This window comes from Ammodytes marinus (genome assembly GCF_949987685.1).
Source record: "Ammodytes marinus genome assembly, chromosome: 15".
NCBI lineage: Eukaryota > Metazoa > Chordata > Actinopteri > Uranoscopiformes > Ammodytidae > Ammodytes > Ammodytes marinus.
This window is the reverse complement of record NC_137219.1, coordinates 13,560,015-13,578,498: the sequence shown is the minus strand read 5'-3', so window position 1 is coordinate 13,578,498 and position 18,484 is coordinate 13,560,015. Positions and strand designations below refer to the sequence as shown.

Here is an 18,484-nt window from a genome sequence, read left to right as displayed (position 1 = left end):
TAGACGACATGCAAATTCTGAAGTGAAGGTTGCTAGGAGAAGTGAAACATTTTCACGCTTATTACATAAATATGTCTTAGTGGTAACTTCTGTAAATAGATTTTAAAACAAACAACCTGTGTGCAGCTGTGGCAGTGTAATATTCTCTGGTCACCATTTTTCTGACACCATTTCTCATGATTGTCGCCAGGTATACCTGGCCTTGTTAGAGAAAGACGTCCCCATTTTGAATCCCACCTATAAAGCCTCTCTGTGGTGGGTACAGTTTGTGTGTGTTTGTGTGTCTATGCTGCAAGTAATGAATTATTCAAGGAATGGCAGAGCTAAGAATAGACCTGAGCTCCCTGAGCTTTTATTCTGTTGGTTTGTGTCTGTTAGTGTGTGTGTGTGTCAGTATAATAGCGTGTAGCACAGGAGCAGTGAGAATCTGAGGTCCCTTACATGAAGTGTGAGTAGTGTATACACACCGGCACAGGCATGAACCTACTATGAATTACCATAGTCACATATGCTTTCACGTGCATTGAGCCCTGCTCACACACTAACCAGGACAAATACGGGGTCCATGAGAGACAATGCAGCACTGTACGTGTGATGAGTGAGGGAGTCTCTGGGGATGAGGGGGATTTTGGGAAATTAGTTTTTTTAGGGGTTTTATTAAGTATGTCCGCACAACCGGGCCAAAGCCGGCGCCGCTTTTCCCTGCACTGCTCCCCATATGACTGACACATATCAGATCCCCTGGACTCTCTGAAAACAAAAACACACAATGGCTTTCATTCAGCTGACACACAGACACACACCTTTTTTGTGGCAGCACCAGATGTGATAACAAAATGTATTTAATCCATACATCGGTGCTGTATTTATAATATCCAAGCTATAAGTAGTTTTCCCCAGGGTCATATTTGACACACACACACACACACACACACACACACACACACACACACACACACACACACACACACACACACACACACACACACACACACACACACACACACACACACACACACACACACACACACACACACACACACACACACACACACACACACACACACACACACACACACACACACACACACACACACACAAAGACAAAGAGAGAGAAACTCAGAAGTGGTTTTGTGTCACTGGAAGATGAACGGGCAGTGTAAAAGAAGAACACAGAGTTCAGAGAAAGGACAAGAACATTAACACTGCCCATCACTCTTCCATGAGTGGTGGATAATAGTGAATTACTGTAGTGGCCACCTATGAAGTGTGGCTAAGAACACCCAATTGTCCTGTTGGGGTAATACAGTAACACTGGATGAAATATACTGTAAATAATGCTGGCCTACTGAAAGAATTGTCTCATAATTTCTACTTAAATGAGCATCAAATGTAGTTGAGAATGTGCCAAACTCCAAAAGATCTATGTCCATTTTAAAAGAATAGTTCGGAAATCAAACCATTGTGCAAGGCTATCAACAGCATTTAAAGTGGAGGTGACCTTTTTTTAAATCATCAAATATTTATGAAAAATTAGGGTAATTAAGCTTCAGGGAAAACAAACAATGGTGCTACATCACACAACAAAAGCCACATATTTTACAAGAGAATTCACCGTAGGATTGGTCTATGATCTATGCGAGTGTCTTCTTGTTGGGGAAAGAAACTAATTGGGTACTGTGTGACACCAGGCTGAAATTAGTTTTATAATCACCAGCAAGAGACACTGGAAGAGCATGATGGGTGTAATTGAGAAAACAACTTCTAGTCCTATTTTAATGCATACTGGTTCCCTGTAAATCTGGGACACTGAAGAATAGAGCCAAATCGTTCAAAAAGTCTATGTTGAATCCGAATCAATGATTTAATGTTTTCCTGTTGATTACATCTCTCAAGCTTTAACTGCTTTTATTACTTCTACAGCTTTAGCAAGGATCCTAAAAAATATTTTGTCAAGCAGCACAGTCTCTTTCACATTAAGCCTGAATAAACGTCAAAAAAACAACTAATCTTATACAAAGAGACAGATAAAGTGTGAGATTCCAAAAATGAAAGCATTTTTCACCAACAAATGTGTTCACACAAATACACTTCCAGACAGCATTAAAAGTAGCAGTGCTAAAGTAAAAGTGCTAAAAATAAAATGGGATGTCTAGTACCATGGGAACTGTGCAAATTAAAAAGAAGCCGAGCAGAAGCTACTTGTTCCTCTGAGTAAAAGTAGGACTTAGGCGCTGAGGTTTTAGTTCCTTCAACTCATGTTAAATGACTCATCTGTTATTATCCCATTAGCTGTGTCTGGCTCAGACATTGGCTCAAGACCCCACACAGCCAGTCCGTTAAAATCTACTCCCAGTTCCGCGAGAGCCCGAATGATTTTTTGTGATGCAATCTGAGCTACTGTGAGACAGTAAAAGGTGAAACAGTGGCTCTGCACTCAGCATGGGCTGTACGATTCTTTCTTGGGCGCAGAAAAATATTGGACAAAAAAAAGCTTCCGCTCAAATTTCATTTTCCCTTCAGTAGTCAGTCTGGGTCTGCGGTATATTCATGCATTCTTGCTCGAACAGATTTCTACCAGTCCAATCAGCGAACAGAGGGAGTGGCTGAGAACGATGACGTTGAGGTCGTGCACCAGTTTCAGTCGTAGTCACAGGAAGACAATGGATAAGGATACGAGAGAAGCTATTCAGCCTGTTGTGGCAACAGTGAATATTGATAAATTAAAGCCGGAGCAAGAACAAGCTTTGCTGAGTTTTGTTGGTTTTCGGCCGGTCCCGGCGCAAGACATACGTCACGACCAAACGCTATGCGATTGGTTGGCAGATCCAGAGTGGAACTGGGCAGATCCAATAGTTTTAAACCTCAACAGAAAACCGTCTCCAAGTGAGTGAACGTTTGTCAATTGAGCAGTTCCAGACCTTCTGTACAAATTAAATGAAGTACGGTGGTCTGGTAGAACCAGGCTACAGCTTCAGTGCTGCAGAAAGCAATTTCAAAATGAGCCCAAAAAACATACTTGAAAGTGTTGTTTGTGTATTGATTATTTGATGTTGTGAATGCGTTTGGTGTGGAGGATGTGAGGTCAAACAGGGGTGAGGCGACTGAAGTAATCATGTTGCAGCTGAGTGGTTCACAGAATCACTTAGACACCAGTCTGTCTGTGTGCATTTAATAATTCATGCATACATGAACTGTAATGTAATTCTGGTAGTGGCTGTCTATGCTCAATTATTGGTAAAATGCAAAGCACATATATTCTCTCTATATTTTTTTTACAGCAATCTGTTCCCTTTGTGACTAAAGCCTCTGGTGCATATGCTGAAGTGAGCACAGTCCCGTGGCAGCTATGCGTTTTTTTGGGATTAGACGTTCCTTCTCAGCACAGCAACTGTAAAGTACACAGCAACTGCATGTGCAACTCTTCTCCGTTGGTTGGTTTACATTCACATAACCTTGTTTGACCTCATGATATCATAATAAAAAGCAGCCTCGCTTTTCAAATGTTTGCATCCATAGTCTACACCCAAAAAGGGTTGGAATTGTGTGTAGTGTTTTTACACTTATGGAATTATATATTTGCTCAAAAAAAGTCAGTAAACCCTCTTGATTTTGAGGTGCCCTGGTTATGCACTCATTGCTCCACGGAAAGGGCTGCCAAAATACAATATTGTTGTGTTGAAACTGATCCTGAAAGATCTTGAACAATAAAAGTTTATCGTATATTATTCTTTATTTTTGTGGTTTGCAGTCTCATTTCAGCATTTCAACTGACATCCGTTGGTGCACATACTGCGTCTTTTCCTGTGTGTATAAAATGGTAAAGCTATCAACACTTTGTTGTCGTGACTACAATGCCCTACTAAGCGCAAGCACATTGACATTGGCAGCCCCTGGTTGACCTCCACACATAACGCCAATAATCAGCCCTGCCAATCAATCTGACCAGCCCAAGCCTTACACGCACATTGACATGGACATCACAGCTCCCATTGACTCAAGGTTTCCCTCGCTCACACTCACACCATCACACATACACATACACACACAAATTAGGCAGCATCACGCTCCAGCAGACCTTTTCAATATGGAGTAGAGTAGTCTGACGGGGAAAGGGGCGAGACAAGTAGGGGGGCAGACAGGCGGGGTAATAAAACCAACCCCAGCTGAATGCAACAATAACACTGCTCGAAATCATTCACACACACACACACACACACACACACACACACACACACACACACACACACACACACACACACACACACACACACACACACACACACACACACACACGATTCTTCCATCAATTTCACACAATTCCACTCTGATATGCTCTCCAGGCTCGAGTAAAGTGTCTCTTCTCCAGCCCTCTTGTTCGCAGCAAAGGCCGCTCTAAAATTAGTCACTTTTAAAACCCAAAACATAGTTTTCACATCGAGAGGGGAATTCCACTGGCGTCTAGCGTTTCAATAGCGCCTGGATCAGAGCTGAATCCTCCTCACACAATAGACGCAGCCTCCGAGCCGGGAGCTGATGCCGCTTCCCAAACACACTTGACATTACTGCGATGTCAGCATTCTTTCCTCTCCTGGTAGCAGCTCAAGGTAAACTAACTGGAGTGGCTCTTCTTCATGCCGCTTCTTGCCAACCGGATTGGTCCGAGCAGGAGGAGGAACAACAAACTGAATGAATAAATGAGTTCTCATCTTAACGTGTGACATCATCATTACCATTCTTTTTTGTGGTTACAATCGGGCACCATCTGCTGCCAACTGAATCTACAGAGACTATCACAACACTGCCGGGTCATGGGGGTCGTTGCCAAGGTGATCAGTTCCCTTATGGTTGTGTATTCTGTGAATAACAGAGTGACATGTGTCAGATTACTGTTATCTGTGAGAAAACATTTAGAGTGTGTGCCTGAGATAGAGAATATTTTTTTTTGTCTTGAATAAATTCAAAATCTGTGCTTCTTTTTTGACAATTTTAAGCACAGTGCTATGACTAATCTGTTATGATAAGCTTCTGTGGACAAACTACACATTCAAAACTGAGGGACAAGAACAGTGGGTTCAGCTGACAAGCGTGTTGTGCTCTCCACTTCTTACTCCACTGTCTAAAGAAGAAAGACATTCCTGGATGATTGCACGCTGGAGTGACTGACAGACAAGACAGAGACTCAGCCCCATTGTTGCTCGCCCGACTAACTATCTGCTGATGACAGCATGTCTGCCTGGAAAGACGCTGTCCTGCTTTTCTCAGAGGCCCCATCAACATACAGCCCACACACACACTCATATGTTAACCAAACACAACCCAGGCAATCTTCCCCCCCCCTGTCTGCAGCATTGCTATTGTCATCACCACACACTTCTTTAAAGTTGAAACAAACACAGAAACACACACCACTTGGTACTGTCGGTGTCTCCTCAAAACTCGCCTCCTGGCCTGGTCTAGCTCTTTAAATCCTCCCCCTGCGATAGTCATGGGATGAAACAGTCTGCCACATACGGTGGAAATCAGGCAATGCGAAGGCTGCTGTCTGGGCAGTTATTATCCAATTTATTTGTTGCGTGTGTGAGTACAGTATCTGTGACGGCTGTGGTGGGTTGTAAACCATGTTTCATGGAGGTGCCAGATGTTACACGACAAACCCAAACAAACTCCACTCCTCAAAGAAAACTACAAAAAAAATAACAGTGTGTTAAAAGAGCTTAGTCACACACACACACACACACACACACACACACACACACACACACACACACACACACACACACACACACACACACACACACACACACACACACACACACACACACACACACACACACACACACACACACACACACACACACACACACACACACACACACACACACACACACACACACACACACACACACACACACACACACACACAGCAGGGATATAAATAACAAAGCTCTGGTTTTGATGTGAGAGTCATGGCAAAGACTCTCACATCAAAACCATGTTTTTCATATTCATTTCACCACTGTAGTCTGTAGTGGTGACAGCACATTCACAATATCCATCCTCTACACATTAAGTATCAGTCCCTAAACGCACAGATGAGCTGTGATTATTTCACCAACACCAGCAGCAGTATATCATGACACTATGAGTATGGGTTCACGTCCTTTCTTCAGTGGTTTGGTTATGGGTGTGTATTTATGTACAACAAGTTTTGTAGCTTTCTGAAAAACGATAGATCAGAGGAATAAAGGAATTAACATCCCTAGATTATTCCCAACGACTTAAGTGGAACAGCATAGGACTACACCTTTGAGGAGTGACTGTTGTCACTGTTGTCGTTTTGATGATTGATACAATCTTGATCCTTCTTTGCCTGTAGGCTATTTTCCACACCGTTCAAAAAAGCTAAAAGCACTTTCCCTGTTGTAGGCTGATCATTTCAAGGCAAATCCCCAACCTTAAAGGGACAGTCCATTACTGCGTCAGAATGGCTGGTTGATCTACTACCCCTGCCTTTTCCATTGTGCAACAGCAGAAACACATATCATCACTGTTTGTTGTTAACAGGGAGGACATATAATACACCAGCATGAAATACCACAATTATGTTCTCCTATATGACTGCAAGGACTCGGGTAATGTTAGGTCACCTGCTAGAAGACAGAAGAATAAATAAAACATCACAAAATGATAGTAGGCAGTTTTGTCCGCTACATTTTCAGGATGAGACTCGTCAGCTCTTTTGCAGGTGTGGCGTTAAAGTGGTAAGTGTAGTGTACTATTGGTCAGCTAGGGCCAGACACAGAGCTTTTTTTTCTCTCTCTCTCTCTCTGTCAAATATACAGTTTTAAATGGCTGTAGGCATCAAAGAGAAGGCAGATCTAGAGGGAAGCAGTGTTCAAGTCGGCTGTAAGAACAAAGGCATCTGCTTAAGATAGCGCCATCACAAGAAAATTATTACCACTGCCTGAATCCATTCAATGGACCCAGAACTACAAATCCACTGTTAAAAAGAACACCGTTCCAAGTGTTTCATTCACAACTTTTCTCCATGCTGAGAGTAAAGTCAATATTTGGATAGAAGTGGCTTCCGATTGAGCCAACCGCTAACAGACCATGGTTGCAGGCTTTTGCTGTTCTTTCAAAACAGCTGAGATGTGTGTAGTCAGCCTGCCCCGGGGGAAGCACGGAAAACACCCACGTGCAAGTTCAGTGGGAGTGTTGAACACAGAGTAAATGAAGGGGGAGGGCTACTTTTTTTACTATGTCATGAGACTGTCTGACACAAGGTCATTAACACACAAACACACTGTTGTAGATTGAACCACAAAGCTGAGAAAGTTGCTATGAAAACTACATAACAGTTTTTGCATATTGTATTGTGGGAGATTTGAATTCCCACATAAAGTATCACCTCCAAACTAGTAGGATAGGCTACTGTTTTTGATTTCCATTTCTACCTTGTTGTATTTTAGCACCTGGACACTTGCTGTTTTACTGCTCTTCAGTGAGCACTACAAAGACCACTGTTGGACCAGTGCCCCGACAGCCAGCTGGCAGAAATCACACTGAGATGACAACATCAACTGCAGTGCCTTAAGTGTTAGACAAAACAAACTTTCATGTTTACCTCTGAGGAGTTGTTTAGTTGTTTTTATATTTTACAAGGTGAGAGAACCAGGCAGAACTTTTGTTTCGGTTTAGTTTTGTCATACAGCTGTGCTGCCTCATTGTGATGATACGTCCATGGCGATATTTTGTCTGCGTTCAATGCCTTAATTGTCAGTTCCTTTCTTCAACCAACCAAGAACATATTTGAAAAAAGAAGGTTCAGTGAGGGGTAAACACACTAACACATCAAGGTCCCTGAAACACAATGAATTAAATTCAGTCGAGACACGATGGCACCATGTTGAAATCCTGGTAAAATAGCCTTTTATCCCTAAATCGACTCTGAGGAGTCTCTTTAATGAAGTTCATAAACTAGCAGGAGACTGATAAAAACCGAGTTAGAAGGAGGGGCTGGGAAATAAGGACCAAATGTGCCGCGCTTTTAAGAGGGGGTGATCCTCTGGCTTCAACTTGGAGTCTCTCTTGGGCTCTTTTCACATAGATGTATGAGTCAACCTCATGGTGTTAAAGCACTAATGCCAGAGGCAAAGTGCCCAACAGTTACCACACAGTTACATAGAGTGTGGTGCAGGGTGTGTTATTGTGGGCTTGATAGCACACTTTCAGTCATATCAAAAACACTTTCAAGAAGTGATAGTCCTTTTGAATTCCGGGAACAAAAAACAAATAAGAGTTTCGCTTGACGGGATCATTCTGGAATGATGAGAAAACTTTAAAATATTGCATTAAGCATCCCAAAAGGATAATGAGCTAAATATTTCCACTTAAAATGCCAGCATCATACAAATGATCTAGCTTGGTCACAGCAAACTGAGACAGAAGCAATCTGACTAAAGCTCCTTTAAAAGCCTCCAAGGGGTTTGTGTTAAAGTATTTTTACAAATTAGAAGAATGCTGGGTCGGTTCCCTGAGTGAAAGTGACAGCAGGACAACACAACTGGGAGGATTCAAGCCCTCCCACACCATCCTGGCCCCAAGCAGAGCTGAGAGGCAAGGACTACAAATCAATGGCGGAGAAGTTCATTAATGAAGAGACGAGTCCTGTCAGGGAACAATAGTTGTCAACAGAAGCCGTCTCGGACAATCTGGGCCAGGACACTGATGGATGAGATGAGCTTTAATTTCAAATTTACCCCCAGTGCCCCTAGTGTCGAACCTCTAACCTCAATGTAGGAAGTAAAGCAGCCAGTATTCTCTTTGGCCTCAATCCCCTGTGCCACGATGGCCTGAGGGCAAACTCACACTTGGCCCAGGTGATCCGTACCGTGCTTAAGCGCGATTGTCCCCCGCTGGCAAAAGATCTGTGCCTGGGCCCCATTGCTTCTTGCTAAACTGTCACCATGTCTTAATAGGCGCATTTTTGTTAATTGACATCAGGAACTCGGTCTATAAGTGTGCTTGCGTCGGCTCGTGATCGTACATTAGCATCCTTACCATGCTGCGGGACACCTCTTCCAACTGTGCCAGGGCCAATGAAGTGTACTGTGCTTGAACACGGTACGGAGCACTCACACTTGTCAAACGAACTAGACTTTAGCCATCAAGATTACTCAAGCACGGTACAAATGTCTAGCATGAGTGCGGCCTGAGAATTTCACAACCATTTTTTTCTCAATCTACCCCAGAAAAAACAACTGATTTAAGATAATCCCATTGCACCCAAATCCAACCATCCACATTCAATCAGGATAGACTGAAAACAAGAGTGAGTAAAATAATATCTAATTCTAACAGTCAATGCCTATCAAAGGCGAAGAGCTTTATTAGCTCCATAAGAGCTGAGATCTTGGCTTTGAATCGATTAGGACAGGAACGTGACTGTCGCCCCTGGCTAATCCATTGGTAGGGCTGCTGCATCACAATGAGGCCTGGTCAGAGCCTGTGTCTGGACGATAACACAACCCTACTCTATCCCGCCCTGGAGGCTGGATCTAATAGGAAAAACAGAAGTCACACATTGAAGATGAAAAGGGGCTTTGCTATAACCAGGGTTTCAGTGATCCAGCGTTGAATCTTGAATGTTAAAATCCGAGACTATATGTTTGTGTTATATGTTATACTCCTGAACTGTTATGACAAAAAATATGAGTTCAAATGAACCACCAAATGTTGGTCTTAATGTAACATAGTTTAATCCCCCTCTTGGCCTCTGTTCACAGCTAATTCAAAAGTGTTACCCAGGAGCACAACATGCCATAATCAAATCAGGTTGTTTACTCAACTCGCCAAATAGCTTAGTTAGGTTAATCAGCTCATTTAACTAGCATGATGATTATGGACAACGCACATGAGATTCCAGAGCAAACTATGCTCCTGCTAAGAACATAACAGGAATCAAGTGTATGCCACCAGTGCAAAAAAAATGCATTAAGTAATCTCAAAAAGGAAAATCCAGGGACATTTCTTACCTAAAAATGTAACTGGAAAGTTGTTGCTCCAGGTTTAAAGGAATGGATGTAGTTTGCTTTGCTTCGAGGTACTTGGCCTACTCTGCTGCATTAACTACAGTAAGGAGAAGTCAAGGGATGTTGGGTACAGAGGGTGTAGAGTCAGGGTGAAGGGAGGAGACAGAACTGCAGTGATTCTGCCAGACATCCCATTTCAATTAAAGGAAACATTAAGCTTCTTAGGTGGTATCCTTAAGACTGGCAAGGGTGGCTGGGGCATTTGACTGCTCACTTAGACCAGACTGCACATTAAGGGCATGTGTGCATGAGAGCTTGTAGATCCATCTGTGTGTCTCTAAAGCTATTAGATGTGGATTGTCCCTACATTGATAATCCTACTGTCTGAAGTATTGTTAAAACTTTCCTCCTGGCCACCTGTTGCAAGGGGGCAGCTGTTGTCCCCAGCCAGGCCACAGCCGTTCCCACCAACCTTGCCTGGAATGGAGGGGTGGGGGTATCAGGGAAGCAGAAGGCCAGGCCTTCCCTTGGCCCCAGGAACTACTCCGGTCAGTATCAAAACAAGCTGGCAGACTGACACGTGGAGAAGAGTTACGAGACTTTGCAGATGTTAACACAAAACTCATAAATTGTTGCACATCAAATGAGACGTTATAGCAAAAAGCAATAGTATAGAGCAAGTTTTTTGTCCTGCAACAACCGGTTAGGTAAGGACAGAGCCACTGAAGCAGCTGGAAATTGAAGGAGAAATCATTGTTTGTTCATAGAAGGGTAGTGCCCAGGAAAAGCAACCAAAACAACCTGAGATTAAGCTTAGAGGTGCTATAAAAAGATGAGACTGACGACAGCTCACAGCAGCCTGGCACACATCAACTGTCTTTGCAACATCATGAGTTCATGGAGAATATACTTACTATTTTACAAGCCCCATTACCTTGTTGTACACAAACATCACAAAAGCCAGAAGCAGTTTATGAGGGAGACCAGACTGAAGGCTGGTGTGGCCTGAATAGCCAGCGCAGACAGTTGCCTGTGGATGCTGCAAATACCATGGCCATTCCCAGAGGTACTCCTTGATAATCTCTCTACGAAATCAGGCAGCAAAACAGCGTGCCATACCACTGCATAGCTGCCATACCAGTGTGATGGACCTCGGTTGGATGAAATAATAGCCTCACGCGCCCCACACACATCCTACCTCTACTGCGCGTCTACCTCGCGTCTGCGTCTGACTTTTGGTCACAGACTGTGAAATCAACGTAGAGCGAGCACACATCCAACCTCAGACGCACTGCTGAGGCGCGTCGGAGGCACGTCTGCAGCGCCGCTCCCCTTCACCTCAGGAGGCTCGCCTATTTTTTTCTGAGAGCAGCGCGTCTCTCTCGTGTCTCTGTGCTTTAACTGATAGAGAAATACTCTGCTGACAGTCACACCAGCAGCATTCACTCTAGTTACACGTTTACCCGGTGTGTTTATTTCAAAATAAAACATCCCTCAGTCGTATACGCAAATAATCCCTTTATTTCACGATGTAATTGTGCAATCAAAATCCGAGGGATTCAAAACCTAATTTTCAATTAGTTCTGGCATTTCATTTTTGGATAAATGACACATATAGAGATCCAATATAGTGAAGAAATAAAAAAGATCATGATGAGCGCAACAGTTTTCCGTTGCTCTATCTGTGTCTACGGCCTTCTTCTTCCCCGACCACACCCCCCTCTCTCTCTCCCGTATAAATCAGTAAAGTGATTTTTGAAATACTCTGCTGAGAGTCATATTGACTTCATACTGGCAGCTTTCGCTGTAGTTTCACCATTTCCTGGTGTGTCCCCTTCAAAATAAAACTTCCAACAAGCAGCAGCAGCTGCTGAGACGTTGCATGTGTGTCCGAGAAAAGTCCGAGAGAGGCAGCAGTAAGGTAAGGCGACGCGCTCCAGAGGTAGACGCAGGATGTGTGTGGGGCGCGTCATGGAAGACTTATAATGAAGCCACCCCCTCAACAACAGCAATGGCCCATGAAAAGCTGATTAGGCTATAAATAATCATTATTCATTGGCGAAAAATGAATACACTGGACAAAGGGATAGGGGGAGAGGCCAAGTGAATGGGTGGGTTTCTGGCACTATATGAAAAGGAAGATAAAGTCCATGCAGCCACTCTGCCTTCTCTCTAGGGATACAGACTTAAGACAAATATTGTTGATAGATATTTGAGCTAATACAAGGAACAAGATCACATTCTTCCTTGCTTCTACAACAATCAAAGTCAAAAGGGGGTTCTAGTAAGCCATGTCTTTACAAGCCCATTTGGGAAAGAGTGTTGGAAAAAAGCTTAGGTTATGAATACGGAGGAGGGTGTTATTTGCGTGGCCTTGTTAAAATAAATTTTAAGTCAATATACAGTGCGGCATAGACAGGTACACTGAGGACATCAGCGGCAGAACTTTGCTTTCGACAAGGAATTTCACCAACACTCGGCGTATATTTGTATTTATGCAACGATATCAGTGATTATCCAAGACTGCATTAAAGCAAGCAATATACCTGTCAAACAACTGTTAATTACAAAAAACACATGAAAATGTCCTGAAACAAAACACGTGTCTCTGTCTGAGCAACCACATGACAGACTGATGAAAGGGATACACTGCGACAATACATAAGCTTGTCTTGATTATGTCAGTGATTGTTGTTTTACAGCCACAAGACCCGACACTCAGCAATGTTCTGAAGTCAACTATTGACTGTTCCATACCTTTTGTATTGTTCAGTTGGTTGGCACTTTGGGGGCACTTTTGATGAGCTTGATCCCAATAACTCATCCACTCTGCCAGAGAATTAATATAGAATTACATCTTGGAAACGCCTGCCACAACTGCTCAGTGAGCTGTAGGTGCAACACTCTGATATGACACAAATATACACATCTTCATATCTGAGAAAGAAGTGGATGCACTTGAGATTTGTTCAAGGAGATAACTCTATTGATTGCATTATTTTAGAGGGCTTTATCTGCCCGGCAGGAATCGGTAACTGGGGCATAAAAACAGTCTGGGATGCAAAAATAGACCATTGTGTGCTCGTTTCTGGCCTCAGACAGACAGCCAGCCTGCAGACATCCTTATGGTGAGCTTTTCATAAGCTTTTTATCAAGATCAATACTTACTATAACACAGAGGTAAGCAGTTCTTGGGTGATAATGTCTCCTTCAAATGGAACTCATGAGGTCAACATTTTAACCCAGAAAGTTGAGTAAACAAAATTTGTTATGTGTTATAGGGGTTTTAGTAATGTAACACTGTTGTTAGGCAATTGGCAATAAAAATGTATGTCACATTTTTTAAATATGGACAATGATTGCATACTCTGCAATTCTGCTTTCTGCATTTCAATACCACACACACAAAAGACTAAATTCTATAAGATGCTTGATTTTTTTTAAATATGCATAAACAATTCATAAAAAGAACATTTTCCAATCACAAAGTTATGAATGTTATGACACTCAAATGCACACACCTCAAATCAATAAAATAAACTAAATGTGAACACAAAGTATGAAGCAAAATGATTATTGTCAGGACTATGTCATTGCATTCTAGTGTACTGGTGTAGTCAGTACACCATTCAGACCATCAGGAGTGACACCTTGAAGAGAAAACCAGATCCTGTTTCTGAAATGTCCGGACTTGCCAGAGGGAAGTCAACACACGTGTAGAGGAAGAAAAGCTAGGTTTTCACAGAGGCACAAAGGGGAGGGTCATGACACAAATCCTAACAATCCTCTTACACTGGATAAACAGGTTTTGTATCACTGTGGTATTACAAACAGACACTCAGGCACAAACACACACAGGCTTTCTGAATAGCCTCTAAATGGCCAGCAGTTTAAAACTACTACCCTAATTAAGATCTTGTCAGATACAATTAAGTTGAGACAGAAGTAATTATGCAACATTAGTCCACCCTTTTCGGTAGCACCTCGGAGTGCCTTCAAGTTGTTTAAAAGCTTTCTATAAAACAGTTAGAGGTCAGTTTTAAAGAAGTCAAAGTACATCAGCCATTTTAAGTGGCACTGGACGCACTTAAATGTACACTTCAGGAGAAAAGGGAGGGAGAATAATTTATTTCAACAGAAAACAAAGCCTTCACTTGAAAACAAGAAACTTAATACACTCTGGTTATCTGGCCCATCTGGCCGTCCACGGACACACAAGTATGTAAATTGTTTATATCCTCATTTTAAATTTGAATGGTAACAGAATTAGGGAGCACAACATCTATATTTTTTGACAAACAGAATGCAGTACATAAGCCATCTGGAACAACAGATGTACACATTAATCTTACACCCCTCTAACAACAAACTAATCTCCCTAGTCAACCAGTTACACACCCACACAAAAAGTTAACTTGTTGGCTTTGCCTAAAGGGGAACTCTGTCGATTTTACACATCAAAGTCTGCTTTGGTGTTAAAGAGCATTACATGCACACTTACATTATGTGAGTAAAATGTTTTATGAAGCCTTTAGTGGCTCTAGGGAGCTGTGCGAAGTGGGATAAATTGCCTCAAATAATGTTATTTGAGTCAATATGGCTGGGGGCTGAAGACTAAAAGTTTGAAAAATATAAAAAATCTGCGGGTTTGAGTTGGAAAACAGTGAGCTAACCAAACTGCTGAAGTTTGCTCCTCATCTCAGCGCAGGGGTTTTATTATATTACCCGCTAATAGCATAAAACAACCAAATATCAAACCAAATTTTCAGCAGTCGTGTTGAATTGTGGGCAATTTAGGCTCCAGCTTTTGACAAGGAACTAGAATTTGTGGTATAAAAAAGATGATATCTCTGGTTATGCTGCATCGATCTTTGCTTTTAACTTATTGGGAGTGCAATGCTAACTCGATGGGGTACTCTTTTGAGAATACAACGATGCACAATCTCTACTCTACAAATGCTTGCTGACAATATGCATATTGTCAAGTTAATATTCCATAATGCACATATTATGTATTTAAGTTGACAGAATTATCATATCCAGAATATGTATGTGCTAGAAATAATAATGGGGGAACAGGAGATTTGTGCAAAAATCTTGATGTCAGCCCATTATCAAAACTCATAGATGCCCTGAAATAACAGTGACTCACACAACACAGTGCTGCTGCTCCAATAAGCATGCGCTCAACTGTCAGTTCAAGGGTAAAAGCTACGAAGATACACGCTTACAGAACAAACTGCTGTTTTAGAGAAGGTCCAATCAGCACAATATTTGAAGTCCAGCAAAATGCTGAAAAAAATCAAATCTGATGTTCTGGTTTCATTCAGCCTCTGCAGTCATGTTATTTATACTCAAGGGCAAAATAGTCCTCCTCCCCTTGATGGCTGGTTACATTTTTCAAAAACCCTAACAGGAATAAAACACCAGCTACTTGTGGATGGCTGCCTGTGTATGTACTATGTAAATGTGTTTTTGGTAGCATGCGTGCGTTTGAGATTCCAAGCGGGCCGGCAGACAATGAGCGGAAGTGTTCTCAATCCACTGCAGTGTTTAATTGGTAGAACAGACCAAAGTGTATACCAGGTCCTGTTGTCCCACCAATAAAAGCCAATGTTTTCCCAGAGGATGAGAGCGGGGAGGTCAGTGTGAAACAACAAACGCGCTGCTACTCCACAGAAGCCAAAAGTTGCTGTATTTTGATTCTCAACCCGACCTCACACAAGCGAGAGATCACTGAATACTTACAGATTATACTGAAAAGAGTCAAATCCACACACTTGTTTGCTTACTTCAGAACTTTAGAAAAGCCCATTCTTCTCTAAGCAGACGTTTGAGTGAAACGGTGCGTAGCAAGGTGTCCCAACGGCCAAGTCAAGCACCTGTCAAGCCTGAGCAGGTGTGTGCCTGGCTGCCTGGCTCAATCCTCCCCCGATACATGTCAAATAACGTAGGCGTTCAAGCTGTCATTCAATGCCAAGGGACTTGTCTCGTCTTTACACACATCATGCGTCGGAGGTGTCTTTTTAAAGGTCTAAAGGTGTAACAAAACTGCTTGTCGAATTTGGACATTTGGATGACAACTTTTCCCACAGTGAAATTGTCAATTTCCTCACGTGTTGACACACATCTGCCAGTGTACCCTACAGCCTACAGAGCTGAGGCACACTAACACACATAACACACTGAGCTCCTCGTGTGGGAAATTCTATTTTTACCAGCAGGCACAGGGCGAGGCTCTCTGCCATACAGCACACAAAGTAGGGAAACTGTAACAAGGGGAGTGGGGTGGGGAGGGTTCGGCGGAGGGCTGTCAGGGAACAAAGCGGAAGTGTCCTTCCTCCTAATGACCTGCAAGTTAAAAAGGAAGAACACAAAGTCTTCTCTGTGTGCAGTGCACATTACAGTGCTGCTGTATCTCTCCCTCTAGTCTACCGCTGTGGGAAAGATCATTCAGCTGAATTATTTGCAATGACCACTTCCTTAAAATGTTGCATATGGAGAGGATTGTCCTTTTTTCTTTCCACTTTATTAGATTGCAATCAATGGCATTTACAGTATCTTGTCACTGTTTCTAAGCAATTCTCCTCTTGTCTACGCTGACATGCACAAGAACGTCTATTGCCTGTCCGACTGGACTGTCCAGAAGGACGGATCCTTAATCTGCTGCTCTTCCTGTGGTATTTTGGGGGTGTTTACTTGTATTGTCCAAATTGAGGGTCTATGAATAGAATAGAATAAAGTATGTTTTGCAGAATCCTTTAATGCCTAATTTAAGCTACATAAATATAACTCAATTGAATTGACTGAGCCTGCTTTTCCTGGCTTACCTTTTGAGGGGACATTACATATTCAATGTCTTGATGGAAACCACTGTATAATGGCACACAATAAATCCAGTGGTTAATAAAAAACCCTAATGAACAAAGGCTGTCCCGGTTGAATAGGTTTAGCCTACATGGAGCATGAGGGATGGGGTAGGCTATAGGGTAGAGTGGATAGAGGATACTTTCTAACCGCCTACGAGTTGATAAAAATCTTTATGAAAAAAACATGACCCAACATTATGTAGGCCTAATTATCATGGAAGGTTAACCTGAGAAAATATATTTTTGGTGTGTGTGTGTGTGTGTGTGTTCCTAGGGGGACAACGATCCCAGTCACACCAAAGTCACTCACCTCCTCCAGACCAGCCACTGTATTCCTGCAGTGGGACATCCTGGTGGTGAAGTTAGAGGCAGTCGGCGATTTATAATCTTCATTGGTCTCTGCCACAAACTCCGTAACTGTGATTTGGTCCGGCATACTCAAATCCCTTTCTCAAAATGAATCAGAAGAAGAAGCCCTTTCCGTAATCCCCCTTCTAGTCTGTAGAGTTTAAAAGGAAAGACAAGTTCACAGTAGCAGTAGTAGTAGTAGTGGCTCTGAAGGTCCCCACGGGTAGAAAACCATCTCCGGATATGTTTAGGTAATTCCCTTGTCTTCTCCCGACACAATCCAGTGCAGCGGTGTTGCACGCTGTGGCGCGAGGAGTTGCAGTGCTATCACAAGCGCGCGGTGCTACAAGGTGATGGGTAGGTTATAATATCCCTTCTGTTTTACAGCCCAAATACGCCTCTTCCCATTCACGGGTCGTCCTCTGGTTACAGATGGAAAGTGAAGTTTAGTCTGCTACCCTTTCTCGGTGTTCCCAAACCTGTGACAGAGCTGGACGTACAACTAATTCCTCCTCCTCGCCCGGGGAAACAACAACCAGCCAGGCGTTTTCAACGGGAGCGCAAGAAGTTGACAAAGGTAGAGGAGGGGATTCAATGGACGCGCAGCAACCAATGGGAACACACGCTGGAATATGAGAGCCAATCAGGACTCATGGAAGGCGGTGAACTCGTGTTGCCTTCGAATGCTCCTTGTAAACTATCACGTAGTCTGATGTGTTGCCTTTATATGTCAACAAAAGGAAAGGTAGGCGATACAAAATAATTTAAACACAATGAAAAAACGGTTAGAATTGTTATGAGTAATATTATGCAAATGTACTTTTTTAAAGTTTGAAGCATCTCAATTAAAACAAACACTGCTAGTCTACAACGAATATGGGACACATATGCCTACAGTAGGGCAGGCTATGATTAGCTGAAATGCTAGCAAAAAGTGTGGCAGTCTGCCTTTTCATGTGTAATAGACTATATTCGATCAACATAAAAAAAAACAAGATTCCCTGGAAAAAGAAATTGTTTAACTTTTGTAAGGTTAACAAATCAATGAGTCTTGAAAATAAATAATAGAAAACAAGCCATTACTTCTCTATAAACCTTGTAGTTCAGTGTAAGCCTTCAACCAGTAATGTTTATGTTATTACTGACTATCTGCATGTGAACTGGAATTTTAAGTATGAGATTATTGCAGCCCATTGCCTATACATTTAGCTTGTACATGTTCTTTTTCTC

The 18,484-nt window shown here is 42.5% G+C and overlaps 1 protein-coding gene across 2 annotated transcripts in view; it reads right to left on the bottom strand.

The window, feature by feature from the left end:
- The window catches only part of asap2a (ArfGAP with SH3 domain, ankyrin repeat and PH domain 2a), a 48,912-nt gene extending 31,141 nt beyond the window's left edge, over nucleotides 1–17,771 (bottom strand). For both annotated transcript variants that reach the window (XM_080042086.1, XM_080042087.1), the window contains exon 1: nucleotides 17,217–17,771. In XM_080042086.1, coding sequence (XP_079898212.1) covers nucleotides 17,217–17,342 — 126 coding nt within the window. In that variant the 5' untranslated portion in view covers nucleotides 17,343–17,771. The remainder of the gene's footprint in view (nucleotides 1–17,216) is intronic.
- Nucleotides 17,772–18,484: the final 713 nt, after the last annotated feature.